The sequence below is a fragment of the Eublepharis macularius genome, chromosome 10, assembly GCF_028583425.1.
Source record: "Eublepharis macularius isolate TG4126 chromosome 10, MPM_Emac_v1.0, whole genome shotgun sequence".
NCBI lineage: Eukaryota > Metazoa > Chordata > Lepidosauria > Squamata > Eublepharidae > Eublepharis > Eublepharis macularius.
This window is the reverse complement of record NC_072799.1, coordinates 24,075,860-24,098,347: the sequence shown is the minus strand read 5'-3', so window position 1 is coordinate 24,098,347 and position 22,488 is coordinate 24,075,860. Positions and strand designations below refer to the sequence as shown.

Here is a 22,488-nt window from a genome sequence, read left to right as displayed (position 1 = left end):
TGCTCTGACCTCTCTATCTTTCTAACCCCCTCCCCTGAAAGCTGAGGAAAAGGACAGTGTTAAATCCTCCTCTTCCAAAAATTATAAGAATTCAACTCTGAATGGTCATTTCAACAAATAAGAAATTCTTAGCTAGAAGCATATAAACAACTTCCAATTTTTGGCCAGTCAAATATGGCCATCGTTTCAACCTCCTTTCTGCAACGTCCCACAGAAAGCTCAATACCCAATACAGAAGAACTCACTTCTTTTCACGTTCACAAGTCTGGACTAGAATAGACTACTCACCTTATAAATTTAACTGCCAAGCCAAGGTCTGCTATACAACAAGTTCCATTTTTCTTCACCAAAACATTTTTGCTTTTGAGGTCCCGGTGAGCAATAGCTGGTTTGCCCTGAGTGCTGAAAATCTCAGTGTGCAAGTGGCACAATCCGCTGACTGACGAATACGCCAGTTTCAGCATGGCTTTTGTATCTAAGGTTGTGGATTTCAAATAGTCATAAAGGGAGCCGTTCTCGTGGTAATCTGTGATAAGATACAGCTGAGTCCAAGACCCTGTACCTTTAATGTCAGCAGCAATGAACCCTAGAGGAAGAAAAAAATATAAAGTTGCAAATTCAATTCCTTCAGCATTCCTAATTAAGCTGAGTCATACGCCGTAAATAAACTTTTAAAATATTCATCCAATAAGTCTTATGAGCAAAAGTCCTATGAGCAAAAATTTCTCAACCATGGCAATGTCAAAAACTGCCCATTGCATACATAGAAGTATCTCTTAAATTATATGAATCAGGGAAGTCTCTGTTCTGTGGTGCAGTCAGAGTACCAGCAATAGATTGCATTAGAGGCAGGGCTTTTTTCAGCTGGAATGCGGTGGAACGGAGTTCCAGAACCTCTTGAAAATGGTCACATGGCTGGTGGCCCTGCCCCCTCATCTCCAGACAGAGGGGAGTTTAGATTACCCTCCACACTGCTCGGCAATCTAAACTCCCCTCTGTCTGGAGATCAGGGGGCAGGGCCACCAGCCATGTGACCATTTTCTCCGAGGGCAACCCACTGAGTTCCACCACCTCTTTTCCCAGAAAAAAAGCCCTGATTAGAGGCACTGATTAACCTAACATACGAAGCTGCCTTATACTTGATCAAACTACTGATCTATCAAACTATCAACGTATTGTCTATTTTGACTGGCAGGTCCTACCACTTGATCCTTTGAAATGTAGAGAGTGGAGATGGATGCAGGCAAGTAAATATGCCACTGAGCAGCAGCCTCTCCCAGAAGATGTAACGCAATGACTGTCCAAATACAACATCTAGCACTGCTGCTGGATTCAAGACAGATAATTTGAAAAAATCTAATTCTAAATTTTGATATCTGATTTTGGGAGTTCAATAGTTGGGTCACTGGAATTGTCCTTCAGGAGAGAACCGTCTTCAGGGCCACTTCACACATCATGCCTGTTTCTGCACATTTTACTCGATATGGAGGCAGAAAGACACCTACAGTAAAGATGCTTGCTCTAATTTGCTTTCAAACTCACACTGCTGGGAAAAAAACTACTGTATGACTGATATTTCTGCATTACCCTCGTTTTACGGTAGCTTAAAACGGTTTTATGCTGTTCTAGTCCTTTTTTAAAAAAAAAAAATTATGCTGTTCTAGTCCTAAGAGTTCAGAGCATATCTTGGACAACACTCTGATATCTTATTACAGAATCTCTTTCTTTGCAAGTTTTGTTAAATTAGTTCTTAATTTTCTATTACTGCCCTGACCCGGATGGTTCAGTAGCCCGATCTTGTCAGACCTTGGAAGGTAAGCAGGGTTGGACAGGGTCCGGATTTGGATGGGAGACCACCAAGGAAGGCCAGAGTTGCTATGCAGAGGCAGGCCAAGGCAAACCACCTCTGTTTGTCTGTTGCCTTGAAAACCCTACCGGGTTACCATAAGTTGGCTGTGACTTGACGGCACAAAAAAAGTAATGAATTGAAACTACTGAAGCTACTTTTTTGTTGTTCATTTTATCAATTATCAAACATTACTTGTGCATGTGTAAAGGAAAGTAGTAACAAAAAACTCTTGCTAATGGATGCTACTCACCCAAAATGTTTTCATGTCTCATCAGGACAGTCTGATAGATCTCTGTTTCTCGAAACCAACTGGCTTCCTCTGTGGTGAAGAACACTTTGACAGCCACTTTTTCCCCTCGCCACTTTCCCATCCAGACCTCTCCATAGCGACCTTTGCCAATCTGCTTCACCATCTGAATCTGCTTCGCTATAGTCCTTTGCACCTGTCACATGTGAAACCATGTTGCTCACACAAATGGCATCTGCATTAAACAATTCTTAACGCCTACCATTCCACAGCCATTAGAGCCTACCTACTAGACAAACTAATGCAGCAATTAAAAGCCAGTTGAAGTAAGTGGTTTGTGAGTCCTTTCTTACAATTATGCACGCATAAACCATATATATTGCAACGGTTCTTCTCTAAGAATTGCTGAGCACCCACCACCACCACCACCTCACTCTGTAACTCCATCCACTGATTTCAGGCAATGTAATTATGAAACAAGAGTGAAGGTGGCATGGTATAGCCCAAGCATGTCAGATCTTGGAAGCTAAGCAGAGTCCGTACTTGGATGGGAGACCACCAAGGAAGACTCTGCAGAGGAAAGCAAAGGCATACCAGCTCTGCTTCTCACCTTTCCTGAAATCCCCCTTGCTGAGGTCACTGTAAGTTGGTTTTGACTCAATGGCACATAAATAAGTAATTATCAGACAGCAAAAGCACCCTAATATAATGTATATATTACTTGAATATTTCATGGAATATCTTCAGATTGTTATCTGTATAAAGAAACAGAGATAACTAATTTACTAATTAGTCAGTTCACCATTAAAGGACTTCCAAAGGTTCTTAAGATACTGGACGTAGTTCTGTAAACCCCGAAACATCTCAGCAGAGCTGTGTTCACGATGATCACAGTTCACTGGCTTTCATATTGTGTTGCTTGAGATTCATCAGATGACCAGAGGATTCTCATGGAAAAGATACAGGAGAAGCTTGCCAAAAGGCAGCTTACCCTGTAACGACCAAACTTATTCTCAGTGCTGACTGGCAGGCAAGTATTAGGCACTTTCTTGAGTGCACTCGCCTTTCTTGTAGTGCTGCACAGCTATGATGAAGAGGCCTGTAGAAGCCGAGGGTATGCTCTAGAATTACACCCAGAATCCTTTGCAGTGCACATGAATTCCATGGCCATGGTTATTTTGCAAACGCATTAATGCAGGCTGTGTTCTCTGAGTTTAGGAAGCATGAAAGCCACTGGCCTTGAGTTCACGAGGGAATGTCAATGCATATCTTTCAATACACCTGCATTGGGTTTTAGTGCCACAAAGAGAACAAAAGTTAATCTTGTGACACTTTACAGACTTGATGAACACCTCTTTTTTTTTTGCTATAAACAGACCAGCATGGCTGTACATCTGAACTCTGGCATATTGTGAGGGAGATGTGGCAAAGAAAGAAATCAGGCAGTTTTCCTGAAAAGAATCTGATCCTCAGGGCTGAAACAACACAAGGCAACTCACCTGGCTAGTAGATCTGCCCCACCCTTCTTGTGTGCTCCTGTGAACAAGGGCTGCAGACGAAGCCACCCTGGATTCTCCCCAGCTGTCTCACTTGAAGCACAGGGGCTGGATTATGTGCCACCTCTTTTTTTAAAAAGATAACTATCATGACACCTTGTACTAAAGCAACTTCTGCGGGCAAGACTGAGAGGTGGACATTGTTTTGTTTTTGCACTGTTGTATCTGTTTGGAAGTGGTACTTGTGGCTCGTATGCATTATGCCCAAAGTACTTCTTTCTTACCAGAAGAGGGAGCCCAGATCCACTTCCTGAGCTCTGAGACTGTTCAATAAGGTCTTTCAAGGATTCTCCCGGTGGAATGTAAGTCTCGTCTTGCTCAAGCCCGATGCTGTAACGAGGCCTGCTCTCTTGCCTTTTATACCTACAGTTTTATATGAAAACAAACACATATGACTCTGCCTCTGGGTGGCCACAGACATTCAGCAAAAACTACGGCATGTGTTCATTTACCAACTAGCTCTGTGTTAAGCTTTCTCAGGCTTTGAGTTTCGAATCTCTTTTTCAGCAGAGAAAGTGACAAAAATGCTACTTTCATTTCTGTGAACTTGTTTCCAGTTCCACTCATTTCAATTGGCTGTGTATTAGCAATGGAATTAAATACTACACATGGTAGCTCACTGTTCATGTTAATGCATCATGTCAGAGCCAGCCTAGTGAAATGGTTAGAGAGCTAGACTAGAATATGGAAGCATCAGGTTCTAATCTCCACTCAGCCACGGAAGCTCACTGGGTCACTCCCATGGGCAAAAAGTTGAAGGAAAATGAAATACTGTTAAGACACTTTGAGTTCCTATTATGGAGAAAAGCCAGGTACAGGTATCTATATAAACTAATCATTAAATGAAAGGTACCAGTTGGGTCCCCTTGAGATTAAAGGCAGGTCTCAAGTTTGAAAATGTTTGGACTGAATTACTAAACTGATATGTTTCCAGCAGAACGGTCTTGATATTTCCTAGGACCAGTCTGTTCTGTGGATATTGGTCTAGGGGCCAAACATGCATTTGATTCACCAGCCAGTGCTTCATGGGGAACAGCCAGCGGCAAGGCTCAGTCTCCAGGGACTGAGTTCATCCCTGTTGACATGGTCCTGCTTCTGCCAACCTATACCGGCTGCAGCTCCCTTTTCCCCGCGTACTGAGAAGGATCATTGGCTACCATCTCTTACAGGTCCTCCTTGCTCCTGCCATGTGGCAGTATCAGTATCCCCACCAGTTCCCCTCCAAGCAGCCTCTCCTACCCAAGAAGGATGGGTAGGAGAGGCAGCTATTGGCGATGGTAAGAACCAGCAGCTCCTGGAGCGGTGCCAGTGCCTGCCCTCTTGCTCTTGACAGGAGATGATGGGGGGTGATCAGTGAGGCTGTGCTGGGGCCATCCTGATGTGGGAGACAAAGAGGAGCCATGGATTTAGTGGCAGCAGCACAGTTAAATACGGGATGGGCACCAGAAGTGATCATGCCCAGACCCCTTTTATCCTGATTTTTTTATTTTTACAGTTCCCCTGATCATAAGATTGGACACCAATCACAACAGCAGGAAGAAACAGACAATGCAAAAGTAATGAGCTTAATGAACCTACCTGAAGTAACAGAATAGGATGATAAAGACGAGGAGTATACTACAGACAGTCACCGAAATCAGCAAGACTTTGTGGTGGATGTTTTCCTCTGCAAAATCTCAAATGAAAATCGGAGGGGGGGCGGGGTTAACAGGTAGGCAATGGCTAATAGGTAGGCAACAGCAGCATTCCCCAGCAGGCAGCGGAACAAAGCAAAACCCAGGTTCAAGTCTCTGCTCTGCCCATGGAAGCTCGCCGGGTGAACTTGGGCCAGTCACACATACTCCACCTAACCTACCTCATAAGGATGTTGCTGCAAGGATAAAATGGAGGAAAGTGGAACCATATCAGCTGCTTTGGGTTCCCAGTGGGGAGCAAGAGAAGTACTTTGGGCATAAAGGAAGTAAATAAATAAAATAATTTAAAAGTGGATTTCAAACAAGCTGAGATCCCAAATGCTTCCCTAACTAAAAGAGCCTTGTGTTTCTTCCAGAAAGTTAATCAAGTGGCACATCATCCGTTGAAGCTCATATAGAAATTGCATCTAACAGCACAACTGAATTCTAAGCAGAAAATTGCTATGTAAAAAAAAAAACCCACCTAGCAACCAATGAGAAAATTGCCCAATTCTTTCAAGAGGGAGGGAAGTTTGCAAATTCCAGGCTGTGAATACCTTAAAAGTTAAAACAGTACCTTACATTGTACCCAGAAGACATGAAGCAGCCAGTGCAATCACTAAGTATTGCTGCCTCCTTGCATCCTAAAAAGCTGGCTACCATCCCAGCTGGAATCTTCAATCCATCTTCAAGGGAATCCCCGGTAAAGGGCACTGCAACAATCAGTTGTACAGATTACAAAGGCATGGGTGACAGCACACAGGCCCTAGTCTTGAAGACAAATACAGCTGATTAAATACACTTTTCTCATTGGTTGCTAGGTGGTTTTCTTTTGCATAGCAACACCCTGCTGTCAACCAAAGAACAATAACCTTTGCCAGAAGTTCCAATACACCAATATGTGTGTGAGGCCCTTCAGCTCAGATGTAGGCAAAGGTTCTATCCAGCCTGTCCAAAGCTTAATCCATGTCGAGACAGCTGGCTTCTAGAGCATATGCCACCTGTTATTTATTTGTGTGTGAGGGGAGCTAATCCAGGTATAAAGCTTTGGTAGTCCATCTAGAGAAGGCCAGTATCGTGTAGTGGCTAAAGTGGCAAATTAGGATCTGAGAGAGCCAGGCTGAAATCCCCACTTTGCCATGAAAGCTCACTGGGTGGGCCAGTTCACACACTCCCCATCGGGGAGAAAGGCAGAGTATAAATGAAATAAACATATGAATAAATAGATCCTCCTAACACTGCCCATCCCTGCCTTCACTAGTGTTTCAGAAAGCTGTTGGCAAGACTCTGGAATATTTTCATGGCTACAGTTCATGGAGTGGGAAAGCAATGTTTTTTTGAAGAACAAGGCCGCATTTTCATAACTGCGATGTGTAACAAATCCGATTCACGAGTCTAGCGGTTTCAGATCAGGAGCCTGTGTTGTAGCCTGACTGTCTTAGACCCTGGCTCTAAGCTAAAAGATGTACGGGCCATAAGCTGTGAAAACTCTAGCTTTATTGATCTCTCCTGGAATACGGCTATTACATTTCAGGTTTAGCAGAGCGATGTGACAGGGAGGTTCCTAGGGGATTCTCAGCTTTCCACCCTGCAGCTTCATTTCCAAGTTCTGATTTCCTGTGCTATTTGACCACTAAAACACATTTCCTCCTTGCTTGCTCCCTATACGAGTGGCTAACAAACAATACATTGCTTGATTGCATCAGGGCCAACATTTTAATTTAACATTATCTGCTACTGCACATTAGTGGTGTAAACATTCAAGACACTGCCTTTGCTTTTTCAAACCCCTTTTGAAAGGAGAAACTGGCATACTGTTCCCAGTTGGGAAAACACTACCATGCAGTATTCTCACAAGGCCAGCGGATTAGTACCTGAACTATCGCTCCAAGGGAGGGGGACGGGAAACTGAGAATCCACTAGGGAAAACATTCATCCCTATGAAGGAAGCGGCTGCTGCTGGGGACAAAAGAGATGGGCAGAAAATGCTCTGCACTGTGACTTATCAGATACACACTTTTGCTAGCAATGTACATCCAGTCAACACAGACCGTGGTGGACCGCTACATATTAAAGCTACCTACCTTCAAAAGGATAATGGCAGCATATAGTGGGGCAAGGGAATCATGCTTCTGAGAATAAGGTGGTCTGTGCTCTGCAACACAGCTCCAGTTTCACAGTTTATTAGCCAATTAAGGCTCAGTTTGGGGCTTCCTCTTAGAAAAAAATCTAAAACCATAACATTTTAATAATAACATTCCATTTATACACTGCCCTTCAGGACAACTTAATGCCCACACAGGGCAGTTTACAAAGCGTGTTAGTATTATCCTCAAGACAATCATCCTGTAAGGTGGGTGGGGCTGAGAGAGATCTGGCAGAGCTGTGACTGACCCAAGGTCACCCAGCTGGCTTCAAGCGGAAGAGTGGGGAATCAAACTAGGTTCTCCAGATTAGAGTCCAGCCACTCTTAACCACTACACCAAACTGGCTCCAAACCATACAAAATGCTGAACACCGCTATTACTGGGCTCAGTTCTGATCTCATGTATACACAGATGAATTAGGTACCAAGATACCGATATCTGTAAGAAACTGGTGTTGCACAACCAAGAAGCAGTTATGCATCATAACAGGATGTGAAAGACTCCAAGAAATAATGGCAAATGGTTGATGGCTATTTTCTACCTAAAAAGAAGCTATCACTATTTGCCAGAAAGTTTTCCTGCATGAACCCCACTGAAATGAATGAGGGAGGATCAAGAGCTGCTATGCTGTACTCTTGGACGCTCCCATTCATCTCAGTAGATCCTGAGCAGAAAAATTCCCTGTGTACCAGACCCATGACTGGTGTGTCAGTACAGATTGACTGGACTGATACCTTGCAGGTTGATGGAAGCCGAGTTAAGCATACCTAAGGACCATGGATGTTAATCATTTAATAGTAGGCTCCAGTCTCATTACTTTCTGACGCCTGCTGTGGATGGCACTCTGTCAGTTTTGTTTATTGCTCTGTCACTTGCACTTCCATCTATGCTAAACAAGGCTAAGGAAATCTGAAAAGTGCTTGAAAAGGAAATGGACTGAACATCTTGGCAAAATCTTTGTTGAAGTCATCGGTAGCAGAAAATAAACACTCAGTGTGTTATTAATACTTCTTCGCAGACTCCGGATGAATAGCAGTATTCGACACTGTCCCAACAACTGGCAGACAAATATCCAGCTTTTAAGAATGGACAACAGTAGTGTAATTTCAAGGACTCAAGGACAGGGGCCTTTATTGCCCTTAAAGGTAAAAGTAGTCCCCTGTGCAAGCACTGAGTTATTACTGACCCATGGGGGGACGTCGCATCATGACGTTTTCTTGTCAGGTTTTTTACGAGGTGGTTTGCCATTGCCTTCCCCAGTCATCTACACTTTACCCCCAGGAAACTGAGGGCCAAGCTACACATGACGAATGGCAAGTGGATTGAGTGGAGGGCAAGTGAACAGGGAGAAATACACTTGCCGTTCAAGTGTCATTCATCATGTGTAGCTTGGCCCTGGGTACTCATTTTACCAACCTCGGAAGGATGGAAGGCTGAGTCAACCTTGAGCTGGCTACCTGAACCCAGCTTCCAACAGGATCAAACTCAGGTCACGAGCAGAGCTTGGGCTGCAGTACTGCAGCTTACCACTCTGCACCATGAGGTAACATGCAAATGGAAGGAAAACTTTGGATAGAATTCTGGTAACAGACTACTTATACACAGCTGAAAAGAGCAAGAGTCCAGAAGCACCTATAAGACTTAACTAAATTTGTAGTAGGGTATGAGGTTTCGTGAGTCACAGCTCACTTCTTCATTCTAGCTATATTGGAAGAAGTGAGCTGTAACTCACAAAAGATCATACCCTACCACCAATGTTGTTAGTCTTATAGGTGATACTGGACTCTTGCTCTTTTCTACTGCTACAGACAGACTAACACGGCTACCCATCTTGATCTTATATGCAGCTGCTATTTCAGAATGAATTCATGGTCATTTTTTATGGTGCCACTTTTTATTTTATACTAGTATTGTTTCATTTCTTTTAAAATTCACTCAGTGCTATTAATTGGATTACTAATGCAACATTAAAGTTTGGAGGACTCAAAAGAAAACACTGTAGGAAACTGCCTTCACCAAAACACACAAAACTTTCCCCCCAGTTATAAGTCAGCATTTCAAAGGACTGGACTTTTCCATCCACGGTCTCCATTCTCTATGAAGTTTTGAACAAGTTTCAAGCAAAAACATAAAAGCACAACATTGTGTGCACCCTTCTTCTCTTTCCCCCTGCCCCCAGGTTCTAATATTCAGGTTTACTGCAGCAACAACTTGGCATTTGTGGATTACACACACATCAAACTCTGTCCTTTTTCCAATCATTGCTACCCAGCTCATTCAATAATCACATATACAGGCGGGAAGCCAGACATGGTGGCACCAACATTTCTGCTTACAAGGGCGCTAAATCAGTAAAGACGGATTCCGCCTCTCATCTGCCTGCAGTCTGCCTTTTCATTGGGATTTCCAGTAATATTTTTTATTGTTTAAAATGGCAATGTTATATTGGGATCTGATTATTTTTCCTGCTTCCTTAATAAGCAGACGGCTCAGCAGCACATCAGCTTCTTGTTCTCATCAGGGTCATTTTATTTTACTCATTGAGTAAGAAGACTATTCAGGACTGCGTACACTGATCGGGCTGAACTACTATGGCGTTTTTCTCTTCTTCTTTGACATCTGAAATTTCTCCCCCATCCCCTCTTCAGTCTGGTTAGCTTTTAACTTCTTGTTCAGCTTTGCTCATGCATCTACAGCCCTCTTCATTCCTTTCATATTTAGAAAATGACCCCCTCCCTTCCCAAGCAAATTCTAGGCACGGAAAAACACTTCAGAGAACAATATCCTAGCTTTTCCTGACATCACCTCTGTACTTGGGTTAATTTGTAGTTCAACCACCTCTGACCTACAGCTGGACAACCTTCCTAGAACCCAGCTTCCCCTGTGACCCCGGTCATAAGCTTCTTGGATCCGAAGCAAAGTTGAGTCAATTTTTGCAATGGCAAGCAGAAGGCGGTTCGCCATGGAGTCAGAAGGGGAAAAAAGGGGTGGGGAATGAGAATTTCATTCTTCATTTCTGGATTACGGCTGTCATCTGGAAGCTGTCTGACAGATAACGGTCATCAATCTACCTAAAGATAAGCCAAATGACTCATTTTCAACAGTGTTAAAAAAAATCACTTTCCTATTTGGCAATTTTCCACCAGTCCTTACAAAATTGCCTTTTTTTAAAAAAAAAAAATTGTATCAGCGCCACTTTCTATCAGCGACATCATTGAAACAGGGCAATCTGACTGGCTAGCATTGTGACATCATCGCATTGACTGACTTAGACCAGTAACTGGTCCAAGAAGGAAGAACAGTCTGCTGTCAGAGAGGGGGGAAAGGCGCTTAAGGTGAAATGCAGTGCTGATGAAGAGGTTAAAAAACAAAAGGGGAAAATTCGCTCAATGTGATTTCTGAGGAAAACAATCTTCCTCTTCAAACTTTGCTAGATTTCAACTAGAAACTGGTCTGGAACTATGGCTGTTTCCACACACGTTGGATAATCCACTTTCAATACTCTTTAGTGTACATTTGGAACTGCTTTTTCCATGTGTGGAACAAAAAATCCACTTCTAGAGGATTGCTAAAGTGCATTATTCAACGTGTGTGGAAATGGCCTCCATCATATTCATCGCAACTTTAATTTAACCTATTACCCAATCAGCTCACTGATTTTTTTAAAAAAGTGTGTGTTTTGAAGACATGTATAAAGATAATTTATCTCAGTTTGGAAGCATAATCATATTATCCAAAGTAAAGCCATCTTTAAAATGCTTCACCTGAATAAGCAAGAGATGCAAATGGAGTGCTTTTCTTGTCCTCTTTTTACAAAGAGAAAAAAAACCCATGCAGGTTGGAAACCAAGATTGCCTCTTTTTTTTACCTCCATTTTTTAGGGGTGGCAGAGTAGGGTGAAGATCTTTGTTACAGAAATCTTGATCTGTGCAGCATTCAATTAATCTTCGCGGGTGAGAAACTGGAGTGTCCTGCAACAGACATGATTTATAAATAGCTTTGCCCTGAAGTGATGAGTCACATATATCTCGAATACGTAAACAAACAGTAATAAAACAAAAAAACAATTCTCTGTTTGCTGTGTGCGTATTTGTTGATCAGTGGCTATAGACATAGCTTTGAATCTAATCAGCTTTTTAACCAGTGAAAAATCAGGTGGTTCCCCTATAAACCGCCCCCCCCCCCAAAGCTAAGCTGTGGGTCATGATTGTGTGGGACATAAACTGTTGCTAGGAAGGGAACTGGGCAACAATGAGCTACCTAGATATGACCCATACTCCAAAATTCACAATACAATGCTGTGATCGATTCATCAGTGTGAGGCACTTCTTTTTAGAGAAAGAACAAGAAAGTGGTTTTAGGTCCTCAGCTGTTGGACTTAATATGAAACAGCCCCCTTCCCTATATACTCAACCTTTCACAGCCAATGTCATCCATCGAGTTGCTTTGAAACTATGCATACATGCCAGCATATCCCCACATCATGTATTATAACCAATTCTTGCCTTGCAATACCCATTGCTTCTCAAATACAACAACTATACAGATATTTACTCGTTTGTGTTGATTGGCTAACAGAAAAGACTACAAATCTCTTCAAAGCATGACCCTCATGCTAGTTACCTTACACACGGTGGAAGCTTTCAGTAATAATAATAATAATATTCGATTTATATACCACCCATCAGGACAACTTAATGCCCACTCAGAGCGGTTTACAAAGTATGCCATTATTATCCCCACAACAAACACCCTGTGAGGTGGGTGGGGCTGAGAGAGCTCCAGAGAGCTGTGACTAGCCTAAGGTCACCCAGCTGGCTTCAAGTTGAAGAGTGGAGAATCAAACCTGGCTATCTAGATTAGAGTCCCGCGCTCTTAACCACTACACTATCCCTCTCCCTGATTATACTACAGTGAAATAAAAACACACAAAGGTCTCATCAAGTTCAGAATACATTCTTACCCGGCACTGGAAGTCAGAGCCCTCTAACCCTAGACAGCCTGACGTAAGTGTCTGCCCTCCAGAGTCCTCATCTTCTATCATAGCAAAACAATAGCCATCCGTTCTGAAAAAGAGAGAAACACAAATTTAACCAGCAGTTCTCATAAAGGCAGTAGTAAGCATATTACATAATATTCTACTTCAAAGGATGAAGGGATGTGTCAAAGACTCCCAGCATAAAACTCTTCAATACTGTATTCACCCTGGAGAAGGATTTTGTTTCCAACCAGTTCAAGTTGATAGAAATCTTATTCAAGACTGAAAGACAGTAATGTCAGATATGAGGGTATTGCTGGATTATATATTGTATCTGAGAGTGGGACCACAAGTGACGCCTGACACAGGCTGGACACTTGCCAGCTTCCCTCAAGTTTTGATGGGAAATGTAGGCAGCTTGGCAGAATGTTGGACAAGTGACAGTTGAAAAGTCCATTGGACAGCAGTCAGAGAGCCAAGCTGCAAGACCAGGACGCTCACATTTCCCATCAAAACTTGAGGGAAGCTGACAAGTGTCCAACCTGTGTCAGGCGTCACTTGTGGTCCCACTCTCAATTGCACTATGTAATCTGCTTTGGATCTCAGTCAGAAAGGCGGACTGTAAATGAATGAGTAAATAAATAATAAATTTGGATGCCAGCTGCTAGAAAGTACACTTAAATGTTGCAAAATCAGAATGTTTTAAGTATTTGGTTGAAATGTTCAGCTGAATTTTGTGACGCATATAGCTTTTGTAACATGGTGGCATGACGTCTGTGGAACACAGTCTCAGGTTCATTATTTGTCTCAGGCTCTTCCAAGTTCCATCTCCATGTTCCAAAGCAGGTAGAGGAAACCAATTGATGTTTGAAAATTCTCACGAAACCAGGATATATAAATCAGTACATGAAAGAGCTAAGAAATATTCATGCAAGCCTTCCATCTTCTGAACTCTATTAAATTCAAAGGAAAAAATTTGGAGCCAACAGTTATTTCCAGCACCAGTTTCGGTTAGGAAAATGAACTTGATTTATGTTCAGGGGTCCACAAACTGACCCAGTAGTCAAGCAGTAATTTGTAACAATAATTTGGGTATCCTGGTCCAGGGACCCTGCTTCTTTCCAAAGCCCACCAAGATATGAGAGTACTGGAAGAGGTGCTATTCTGAATTTTAAAATGGGTTGGACACTTATCCCCTCCCAACATCCTAGGCAGTGTACTTGAATTGCAGCTTGTGTGGCCCTCCATACCACCAACTTCTTTCTTGAGCACAGTGCCTGGTGAACTGATAAAGCAGCTTCGCAATGCTAAAGAAGGAGGGGACATATGGAGCAAGACAGCATCTTCCCAGGACTTAGCTGGGTACTGCTGGAACTGCCTGATGTGCACTGAAATGGCAAAGTGGTGTGCCTTGTAGATCCTATTTCTGTCTCTCTGTCTCTCTGTCTCTCTGTCTTTCTGTCTTTGTGGACAATACTGAAAAGCTGCCTTTGAAAATTTCAGAAGTAGGTCACCAGGTTCACATTTCTTCCAGATAACCCCATGGACATTTCTTAAGTCCCAGACAGACAAAAGCCTTTTCCAACACTTGCTGCCTAAGATCCTTTAACTGGAAAAACCAAGGACTGAACACAGGCCCTTCTGAAGGCTCTTTCCACCAGTTCTGCCTGCTTCAAACCTCAGCACAATATTAGCGATATCCTCTATGTCCTCTGCAATTGTATGTGTTACGTTTGGAATCTTAGCCAGGGGAGGAGTTTGCTGAATAAGAGCAGAACCACAAATTACAAAAGGCACAGATTGGACACTTGCTTCCCTCAAGTTTTGATGGGAAATGTAGGCATCCTGGTCTCGCAGCTTTGCTCTCTGACTGCTGTCCAATGGACTTTTCAACTGTCACTTGTCCAACATTCCGCCAAGCTGCCTACATTTCCCATCAAAACTTGAGGGAAGCAGACAAGTGTCCAATCTGTGCCTTTTGTCACTTGTGGTTCTGCTCTAAGTTGTCACACAGACATGTGGGGTTCAAATTGGCCACTGTTGTCTACATTTACTTTCAGCATAATCCTCTGTTACGTTTATGCAGAAGCAAATCCCTGTGAGTGCAATGGACCATGCTCAGAATTACAGCCGTGCGCTACTGAGAAATTCAAATACAAAGTTTAACTAACTATCCAATGCAAGACCAATACTGTGATTCCTTAATTATGTGTATATTGATTAATATTTATATTAATTATATTTATATAGATTTATTTTTCTTTCAAAAGGAGGTTTTTTTCTGTGTCTATACGATAACGCTAAGGTCTACACACTGTCACTGAGCCCAGATCATAAAGCATTCTTTTAATTGCCCCAGTGTTAATAATTCCAGTTTTGAATTTTGATTCCTGCCCCCCTTTCCTCCTCCTGGCAAAAGCTAAGATATGCTTACATGTTAGGCCTTACTTTTATTTCTTGCACAGAGCATACTTGAAATTATTGTCTGAATAAAAGTAAAGCATTTATACTTTTACATTCTGTAAATATACCTCAGCAGAACTGTTTTATATATTGTTATATATTATATATTTAATGTCCTGGACAGGAAGAAAAACTTTGAAAGTAATGGAGCACAGCAAGGTATACCCACACAACTTATGCTTGCTAAAACTAGACTCCTTGTCATGTTTGACTGTGTCAGGACTTGCCGCAGCTGCCGCTGGGCATGGCACTGGGCAGTCTGCTCCTGACGTCACAGGGGGGCCAGGGATTTTGCAGGACCCTGCTCTGTGGAAGGAGGGGCGGTATACCTCATCCAGACTCCCCCTCAATCCACTCGCTGGCCTGCTCAACCTGGCCTGCTTACCCCCTGCATCTTCCACCATCTCTTCCTCCCAAGACTCTCCTTCAAGCCTCCACTCTTCTTCTTGCCTTTTCCTTGGCTTCTCTCCACTCCAACTCTGCTCCATCACTCCTACTCAAACCCACCACCACAGGGCTCTTCCCAGCCAGCTTTTATAGGGCTTCCTTCTACTGTCCCACCCCTCTTCCAGCCTGGTCTTGGGCTGCACCAAGCAGTTGCAGCTGGGGTAGCTGATCTGGCCCCACTGACCAGCACCAGCTGTGCCTTGTTCCCTGGCTGCCCAGCCTCCCTGCCTTGGCTGATTGCTGAAGGCCTGTCCAGCTGCAGTCCCCTGGCTAGCAGCCCGGCCTCCCTGGCTGAGCTGATGGCTGAAGGTGGGTCCAGCTGCGGCTCCTTGGCTGGTTGCCCAGGGCTTCCTGCAGAGTGCCTCCAATAGCCCCACCTGGAGTGGCTTGGCTTTTGGCAACTCCTGGGCCAGGCTACTATTTTCTAGCTGGGGTGTGGCTTTGGGTTGTTGGGGCTGCTGCTGCTTCTCCTCCTCAGGTAAGGTCTTTGGGTGGGTGACTGCTGGGCCCCCCAATCCCTCTGCCCTTGCCCTCTTCTGCCTTGCTTAGTCCCCTTTCCTTCCCCAGGGGAGTGGGACTCGCTGGCCTCTCTCTGTCTCCCCCTGCCTCCTGAGGCCCTGGGCCTTTGCCCCTTGCCACTGGCACAGGCAGGTTCTGGCTCCATTTGCCCGTGGGAGGGGTTGACCTGCTGTCCCCCGGCTGCCCCCTCTGCTTGCCAGTCAGACCGGTTGACCTGCTGTCAGCTGGCTGACCAGTTGACCTGCTGTCAGCTGGCTGACCAGTTGACCTGCTGTCTGCTGGCTGACCAGTTGACCTGCTGGCTGCCCCCTCTGTTTGCCCGTCAGCCCGGTTGACCTGCTGTTCCCTCTTGTCAAGTCTGGGGGCTGGGGCTCAGACCCCGGACAGACTGTACTCCTCCCATTTTGTGCTTTAGGGAAAAATATATGAAAATCAGGAACATCCACATTTCTATAAAATGTGAATTATAGACTAGCGAAGTTTCAATTTGTATCAGGGCTAAACTGAGATGGAAGAGGTATTTTAACCCATCAACCTCCCCCCTCCCCAATTTTGCTAATCAAAACCAGCATCCAACTCTGGTTTAGCTTTTCAATGGGGAAAAAAGATGTGTCTGCTAAAAACACAGCTTTTTGCCCTTTAAAAATTCTATCAAAACGGAAAGCCTATTTGATCAGCAAAAGCAAGCAGAGGTTGAAGAGTTAAGTCTAGGGTTGCCGGTCCCCCATTGGGGGGAGTGGATCCCCCATTCTCACACTCCCCTTCGCCCCTGCTTACCTGGTCGGCGGGGGGGGGAGGCAGGAGAATGCACCTCCCAGGCGCGCTCCACAGTAGCCCGAATAGGGGTCAAATTGGCCTGTATTGGACCCGAATCAGACTGCTGCAGAGCACAGTAGCATTCCCACACTCTGCAGTGGCCGAATCCGGGCTAAATAAGCCTGAATTGGGCCACTGCAGAGCATAGCAGCACTCCCGTGCTCCACAGCAACCTGATCTGGGCCAAAATGCCCCAAATCAGGGCCAAATCAGCCCCAATCAGGACCGCTGCAAAGCACAGCAGTGCTCCTCTACTCCACAGCAGCCCGATATGGGCCGAATCAGGCCCATATTGGGCCCTGTTCACCTCCCTGTGGAGGGCAAGAGTGCTCCCAGGGACTCCATATGGCCTGCATAATGACATTACTTCCCACAAGGCCTCTAACCTCCCACCCAGGGAGTAGGGGGACATGGCAACCCTAGTTAAGTCCGTCTCTATTACCTGCAGGGCCTCCACACAAACTGAGGCTGCAGAAGCCTAAAATTTGCGTTTTATAAATGGCTGGTGATACCTGATGTTCATCTCATCTGTTTCTGCCTTTAGACATGAGAACATGACAGTTGCATGTGGATTCCTCACCTAAATATATGTGGACTCTCCAAATTTGGACCAAAACAAAACCTACCCAAACAAATGCAAAGTTACTCATTTAGACAGCCAGATTCCCGTAAAATGTAGCCTTAAAAGGTTAGGTATAATTTGCTACTTCTGAAACATAAGCTATTTATGCAGTCCAGAGAAACAAACATTTTGTAATTACTTCTACTATGCTTTAATGCAATGTATCTGGGTAATTCAAGTAAGACAATTGTCCTTCTAGGCACTAAGTATTATGACTTCATTGATCAAGTTCAGTAAAGAAATTGTAGGGAGGGCTGCCAAGAAAAAACTGAAAGACATCCATTAGGGTGGGATATTATATTCGCTATATTTTATGTATTTTCATGGTGTCTTTGATGCAAAGCAACAAACAAGGGTAATAGAGGAATACAGCAGTCAAAAAATGGATAGCAATTAACTTTTTTAGTTTTTAAAGGAACCATCAACTAATGATTGTCAATAGAAGCCCAACAATCAACTCAAACGAGGCATGTTTATCTTATTTATAAATCCGTCCTGTTTATACATACAGCCAGGATTCTATTTTTTATACAGGAAAAAGGTATATTTCACAAAAATGCCAAAAATTATGTATTACATGTATGTCCCACTCATATATAATCAAAAAAGAAGGGAAGAGAAACTAATCCTTCCATTGATGACCTATGAATGGCAGTTATTAAGCAGAGAAACTTCAAAGGAAAATTACAATGCAAGACTGCTGAAATTGGGTTTATTTGCAAATTTGGACCAATAGACCCCCTCCCACACACACACACCAGTTTGAATCGTAATACTGGATTTTTCCTGTGCTACAAATACTAATTTTCTGCTCTTCTCACCCAGGCGCTATCTAGCAAACTACCATGTGTATTATAGCTAGTTTCCTGACACTCTAATCTGCAATACCTCTTCCCCCTCTGCCTGGAATAAGAAGACTCCTACCTTTTTCCACTCCCTGTAGCTGACAAAGGGACTCTCAAAAGCTCATACTCTGGAAATCTAATTGATCTCTACTGGACCCAAAACTTGCTCTAATCCTTCCTACTTACCTCTCTGAGCTCTGTTGCATGAAGTTCTTTTCTCCTAAGCCAGCTCAAATACTAGAAGTGACCTGGCCGGAAGCAACAAAATACTGTGGTTAAGGAACCACTACTCATTTCATGTAGAATAATAGGCACCATGCTGCTTTATAAGTGAATAGGGCAGGCATCTAATAAATACATCTTGGCTACTCCTGTGATGTCAGGTTTGGATAGCAATTAACTTTTAAATAGGATCTGGCAGACCGGGGTTAGAATCCCCACTCTGCCATGGGAGCTCACTGGGTGAGCTTGTGCTGCTCACACACTCTCAGCCTAACCTACCTCACAGGGTTGTTGTGAGGATAAAATAGAGGAAAGGAGAAGGATAAAAGTTGCCTTGAGTCCCCATTGGGGAGAAAGGTTGGATATTACTGAGCTGGTAATGTCACAGTGAAGGAAAGCACATTGGTTGGATAACAAGTTTATTTTCTATGTTTATGCTCCCCAATCTCTGCACATTGGTTTGGAGAATAACTGTCATTTGACTTGCCTACATGATTTCTTCCATTCTAATATTACTGCAGTGGTACAGGATATAATCCCAGGGTGGCAACCATGCTACTCCTATAATATAACAAACAGGCCTCAGACCTATTCCCAAAATTTATGGAAGAAAGATGTATGTATATGAAGGTGTTCTGATTGATCTGTGAGTTTTATGGAAGCAGGCAGATTTTGACATGTTCTTCCTTCTTGCAATCAGAAGTAGCCGGTATAGCTATAAAGAAGCTGGTATCACAAGCTACACCCATTCCCAAATGTGTGCACCATTTTTTACATTCAAGTAAGTATAATGAGGGCTATCGCATGTTTAAGTGATATATCTGCAATATAATGTTGTGATATATCACTTAAGATACCAGGATTAAGACATTCCTTCCAAACATCTATAACACACTGGCTTGGAGCCTATGAATAATTCCATCAATACTGAATAGTCTCTGCTGTGAAGCATTCTTCCTCTTGTGCTAGCATTTGTATTTGTACAAGATCAATGGTTTCCAATGAGTCTTGCACAAACAGAAGTGCACAAGAGGAAGCATGCTCCATGGCAAATACATGCACAGAAATTGTTGAAGGGCTCCAAGTCTAAGGAATTCACACGTAAAGCATACTTGATTGTTTATGTTAGTAAAATCTTTCTTAAATTGGTTCTTAAGGTTCAGATTTGCAGTCCTAAAGCTGGGAATTTCTCAAGCTGGGAATTTCTATTTAATGCATATAATATTGCCACTCAAGGACCAACACAACAGTATCCCAATGTAATGTACAGTTTGTTTCTGATTAGATCTAAACCATCTAAAACTGAACAGCTCATAAAAACTTATCTAATGCATTAGCATAAGCACTCCTTAGCCAAAACCATTATTTTGCTGTTTGGGCAACTATATTACTTTGGTGAAAGATATGAAAGATAGCACGCAAGTATACACTGAGCCGAACACTGACAGCCATCTGTCATCACTGCTGGTTTTATGACTCAATATGAACTTAGCAGATTGTGAGAGGGAAAGTGAGAAGGAATGAGTCAGCGCTTGGTTCTTGTGGTCCTTTCTTATGTGCCCAGGGTAATACTTATTGTCTCTTTGGGCTCAGGAAGAAATTCTGCCGAGAGAGCAGCAGAGATAACAAGGCTTCCTGAGAGACACCTCCCTGCCTAATCTCATCAATGCCTTCTTTCCTCCACCTTTCCTCTCATACTTACCTAATCTGGCTATTCAGCACATCTGATAGCTTTTCTACCCGGTACTAACCAGGTTAGCAAGCAATATTTTTACCTATAGTCCATCCCAGTTAGTCATATTAAACTCTTCCCAAGTTATTGTCCTACCTCCGGACAAGCCGTTAAGCCATTGTTTTGGGGCAAGACTGATAATAATCACCCTTCCCCTGAAATTGCTTTCCCATTTCTCCATTGTCTTCTTAGTTAGTTCTGTGTGTATGCTGTGTGTTTTCTTTATGCTCGCCTTTTTATTCCTCTGTTAATAAAGAAATCTTTCCAGTAGAACATCTGCCTCTTTGTTTGAGAGTTCTCTAAGAGAACAATCCTGGTATACATGGGTGGAGATTCTTGGTTGTCCCGCCTCACTGCGTCTCCTTTGACACTAATTCCCCCAACAAATTGAGGCGACCTCCTTTTTGGGTAACACCTTGGAGTCCCTTCCATCTCTATGTTTCTAAAGGCCTCATGCTGAACCAGTTCTCCTCAGCCTAGTATATTCTAGATATGAACAGAACAGAGAGGGAAATTTTGTTCTCTAAAGCAGGATCAGAGTAATATTTCACATTCTGTCTCTGCCAAAGAAAAGACTTGGGTCCAGTTGACACAACTGATTAAGTCAGAAGGGCACAACCCAGCTTTCTTTTGATGTTGATTCAAGTGAGGTACAATATTACCATGAAGGAAAAAAAGTATCTCCAAAGGCTCTGGGGCTCTACTTCTCTTATCACCTTGGAAGAAGACTTTGAACACGAATATGGGAAGGAAGAAAGGGGAAAGTAGCAACTGGAGGAAGATGGAGCCAGCAGGTGGGTGGTCACAAGTTCCTCGCTTTCAGCTAAAGCTAAATTTTTTGCATTAAAGTAAAATATTCCTTTTCAAGACAGTTAACTCAGTACTAATATGTAACTTTATTTACAACAAAAGATGTCACACAACAAAGAAAAAAGATCGTATGTAAGGGGGGAAATTCAAATCTGCTAATCGTTTGCTCTAGGCAAGAAACAGATGAAAAGGAACAATTCCATGGTGGCCTGTACACTAGCCCAACCTTTTTGGTATGGTAACCCTCAAGTCCAAATGCACTTTATATGGTGACCCCACCCAGGGCTGGCCCAAGGTATTTTTGACACCCTAGATGAACAATGACCTTGTCACCCATTTATTCCAGCATTCCATTTTCTATAGTTCATATGGGGGATTTTTTTCTTAATTGCAGACTCATGTTGAGCGATAAGGAACCAAGTAAAACATGCCTTGATGATTACTAGAGCAAGATTCTTAGAATCTTAGGGGGGATTAGAAGGAGTAGTGGAGAAGCTGGCAAGGATGCAAGGGGTAGGAGCAGCCATTAGGGAGGACTGACTTGCAACCCACTTTCAGAGGTTTCACGACCTACTTTTGGGTCCTGATTCACAGGTTAGGAAACACTGCATTTGCCCATAGTGCCCTTTCTAATTTGAAAACAAAGCTTTCTTGTAACAGAAAATTGGCCTTTAATTTGGTATTCTTAAACTTCTATCTTTCATACTTTTTATGTTCAGAGTTTTAATATATGATGAAAAAGTTAAAGAATTCATAACAGATGTTACTGTACAAGGGAGGAGCCAGACGACAAACCAGGCTAATTTAAAAACATTAAAACATGCACATATAACTGTTCCCAGGCATGGTGTATGAAAAATAACTGCATAAATGTGGCCAATTGTTTAAGATTAACAGAGGTTCTTTATATTCAGTAATGCCACATGCTGCTTTTGCCCACATTTAGCACTTACAAAAAGGATACCAAATATATTTTGAAAACATCAAAGCTTTCTTATGGTGAGATATTCATAAAGGACTAGTAAATAAATGCCTATTTGGAACTTCCCAGGTGCACAGCATATTCACAGAGAGGGTTAAAGTTTCAAAAGGCTGAGGGCTAACATAACCTTTACAAGGTTTAGGGAGCCCTTTCAAAAGCTTTCACCTTTCTTGCAGAAAGGTCCTTGTTAATCAATCAGTCCCTCTAAACACCTGTGCACTCAGCCGCCACCTCCTTCAGATACATTGACAGTATTTACATATCCTTTGTGCTGATGTAAGGTAACAAGGAAACCTGACACCCCAGCCTTGAAAAGCTACCAGAGGCCATGGGATTCATACTGAGCCCAAAACACACACATGAAATGAATCACCTCATCCCCCTTCTGAAATTCTGTGTGCAAATCAACTATTTGGGGGACCGAATTACTAGCCGGCCGCCTTGTGGCATTTGGAAAAAAGCCAGCTGTATTATGTAACCAGGTAAATATTTGCAGTTGGCTAACGTCAATGTTTGTACTCTTCAGAATATTCCTCATACTCAGTATGAAGTAACACAAAAGGAATAGCTAAGTTTACTA

General features: G+C 43.0%; 1 protein-coding gene across 1 annotated transcript in view; it reads right to left on the bottom strand.

Moving 5' to 3' along the window:
• BMPR1B (bone morphogenetic protein receptor type 1B) overlaps positions 1-22,488 on the bottom strand; it is a 104,279-nt gene that overhangs the window by 19,733 nt on the left and 62,058 nt on the right. Inside the window, exons 3-8 of the mRNA XM_054990042.1 lie at positions 12,436-12,538; positions 11,341-11,443; positions 5,231-5,327; positions 3,877-4,015; positions 2,100-2,292; positions 289-586 (exon numbers count right to left, since the gene is read on the bottom strand). Of these exons, the coding sequence (XP_054846017.1) occupies positions 289-586; positions 2,100-2,292; positions 3,877-4,015; positions 5,231-5,327; positions 11,341-11,443; positions 12,436-12,538 (933 nt within the window). The remainder of the gene's footprint in view (positions 1-288; positions 587-2,099; positions 2,293-3,876; positions 4,016-5,230; positions 5,328-11,340; positions 11,444-12,435; positions 12,539-22,488) is intronic.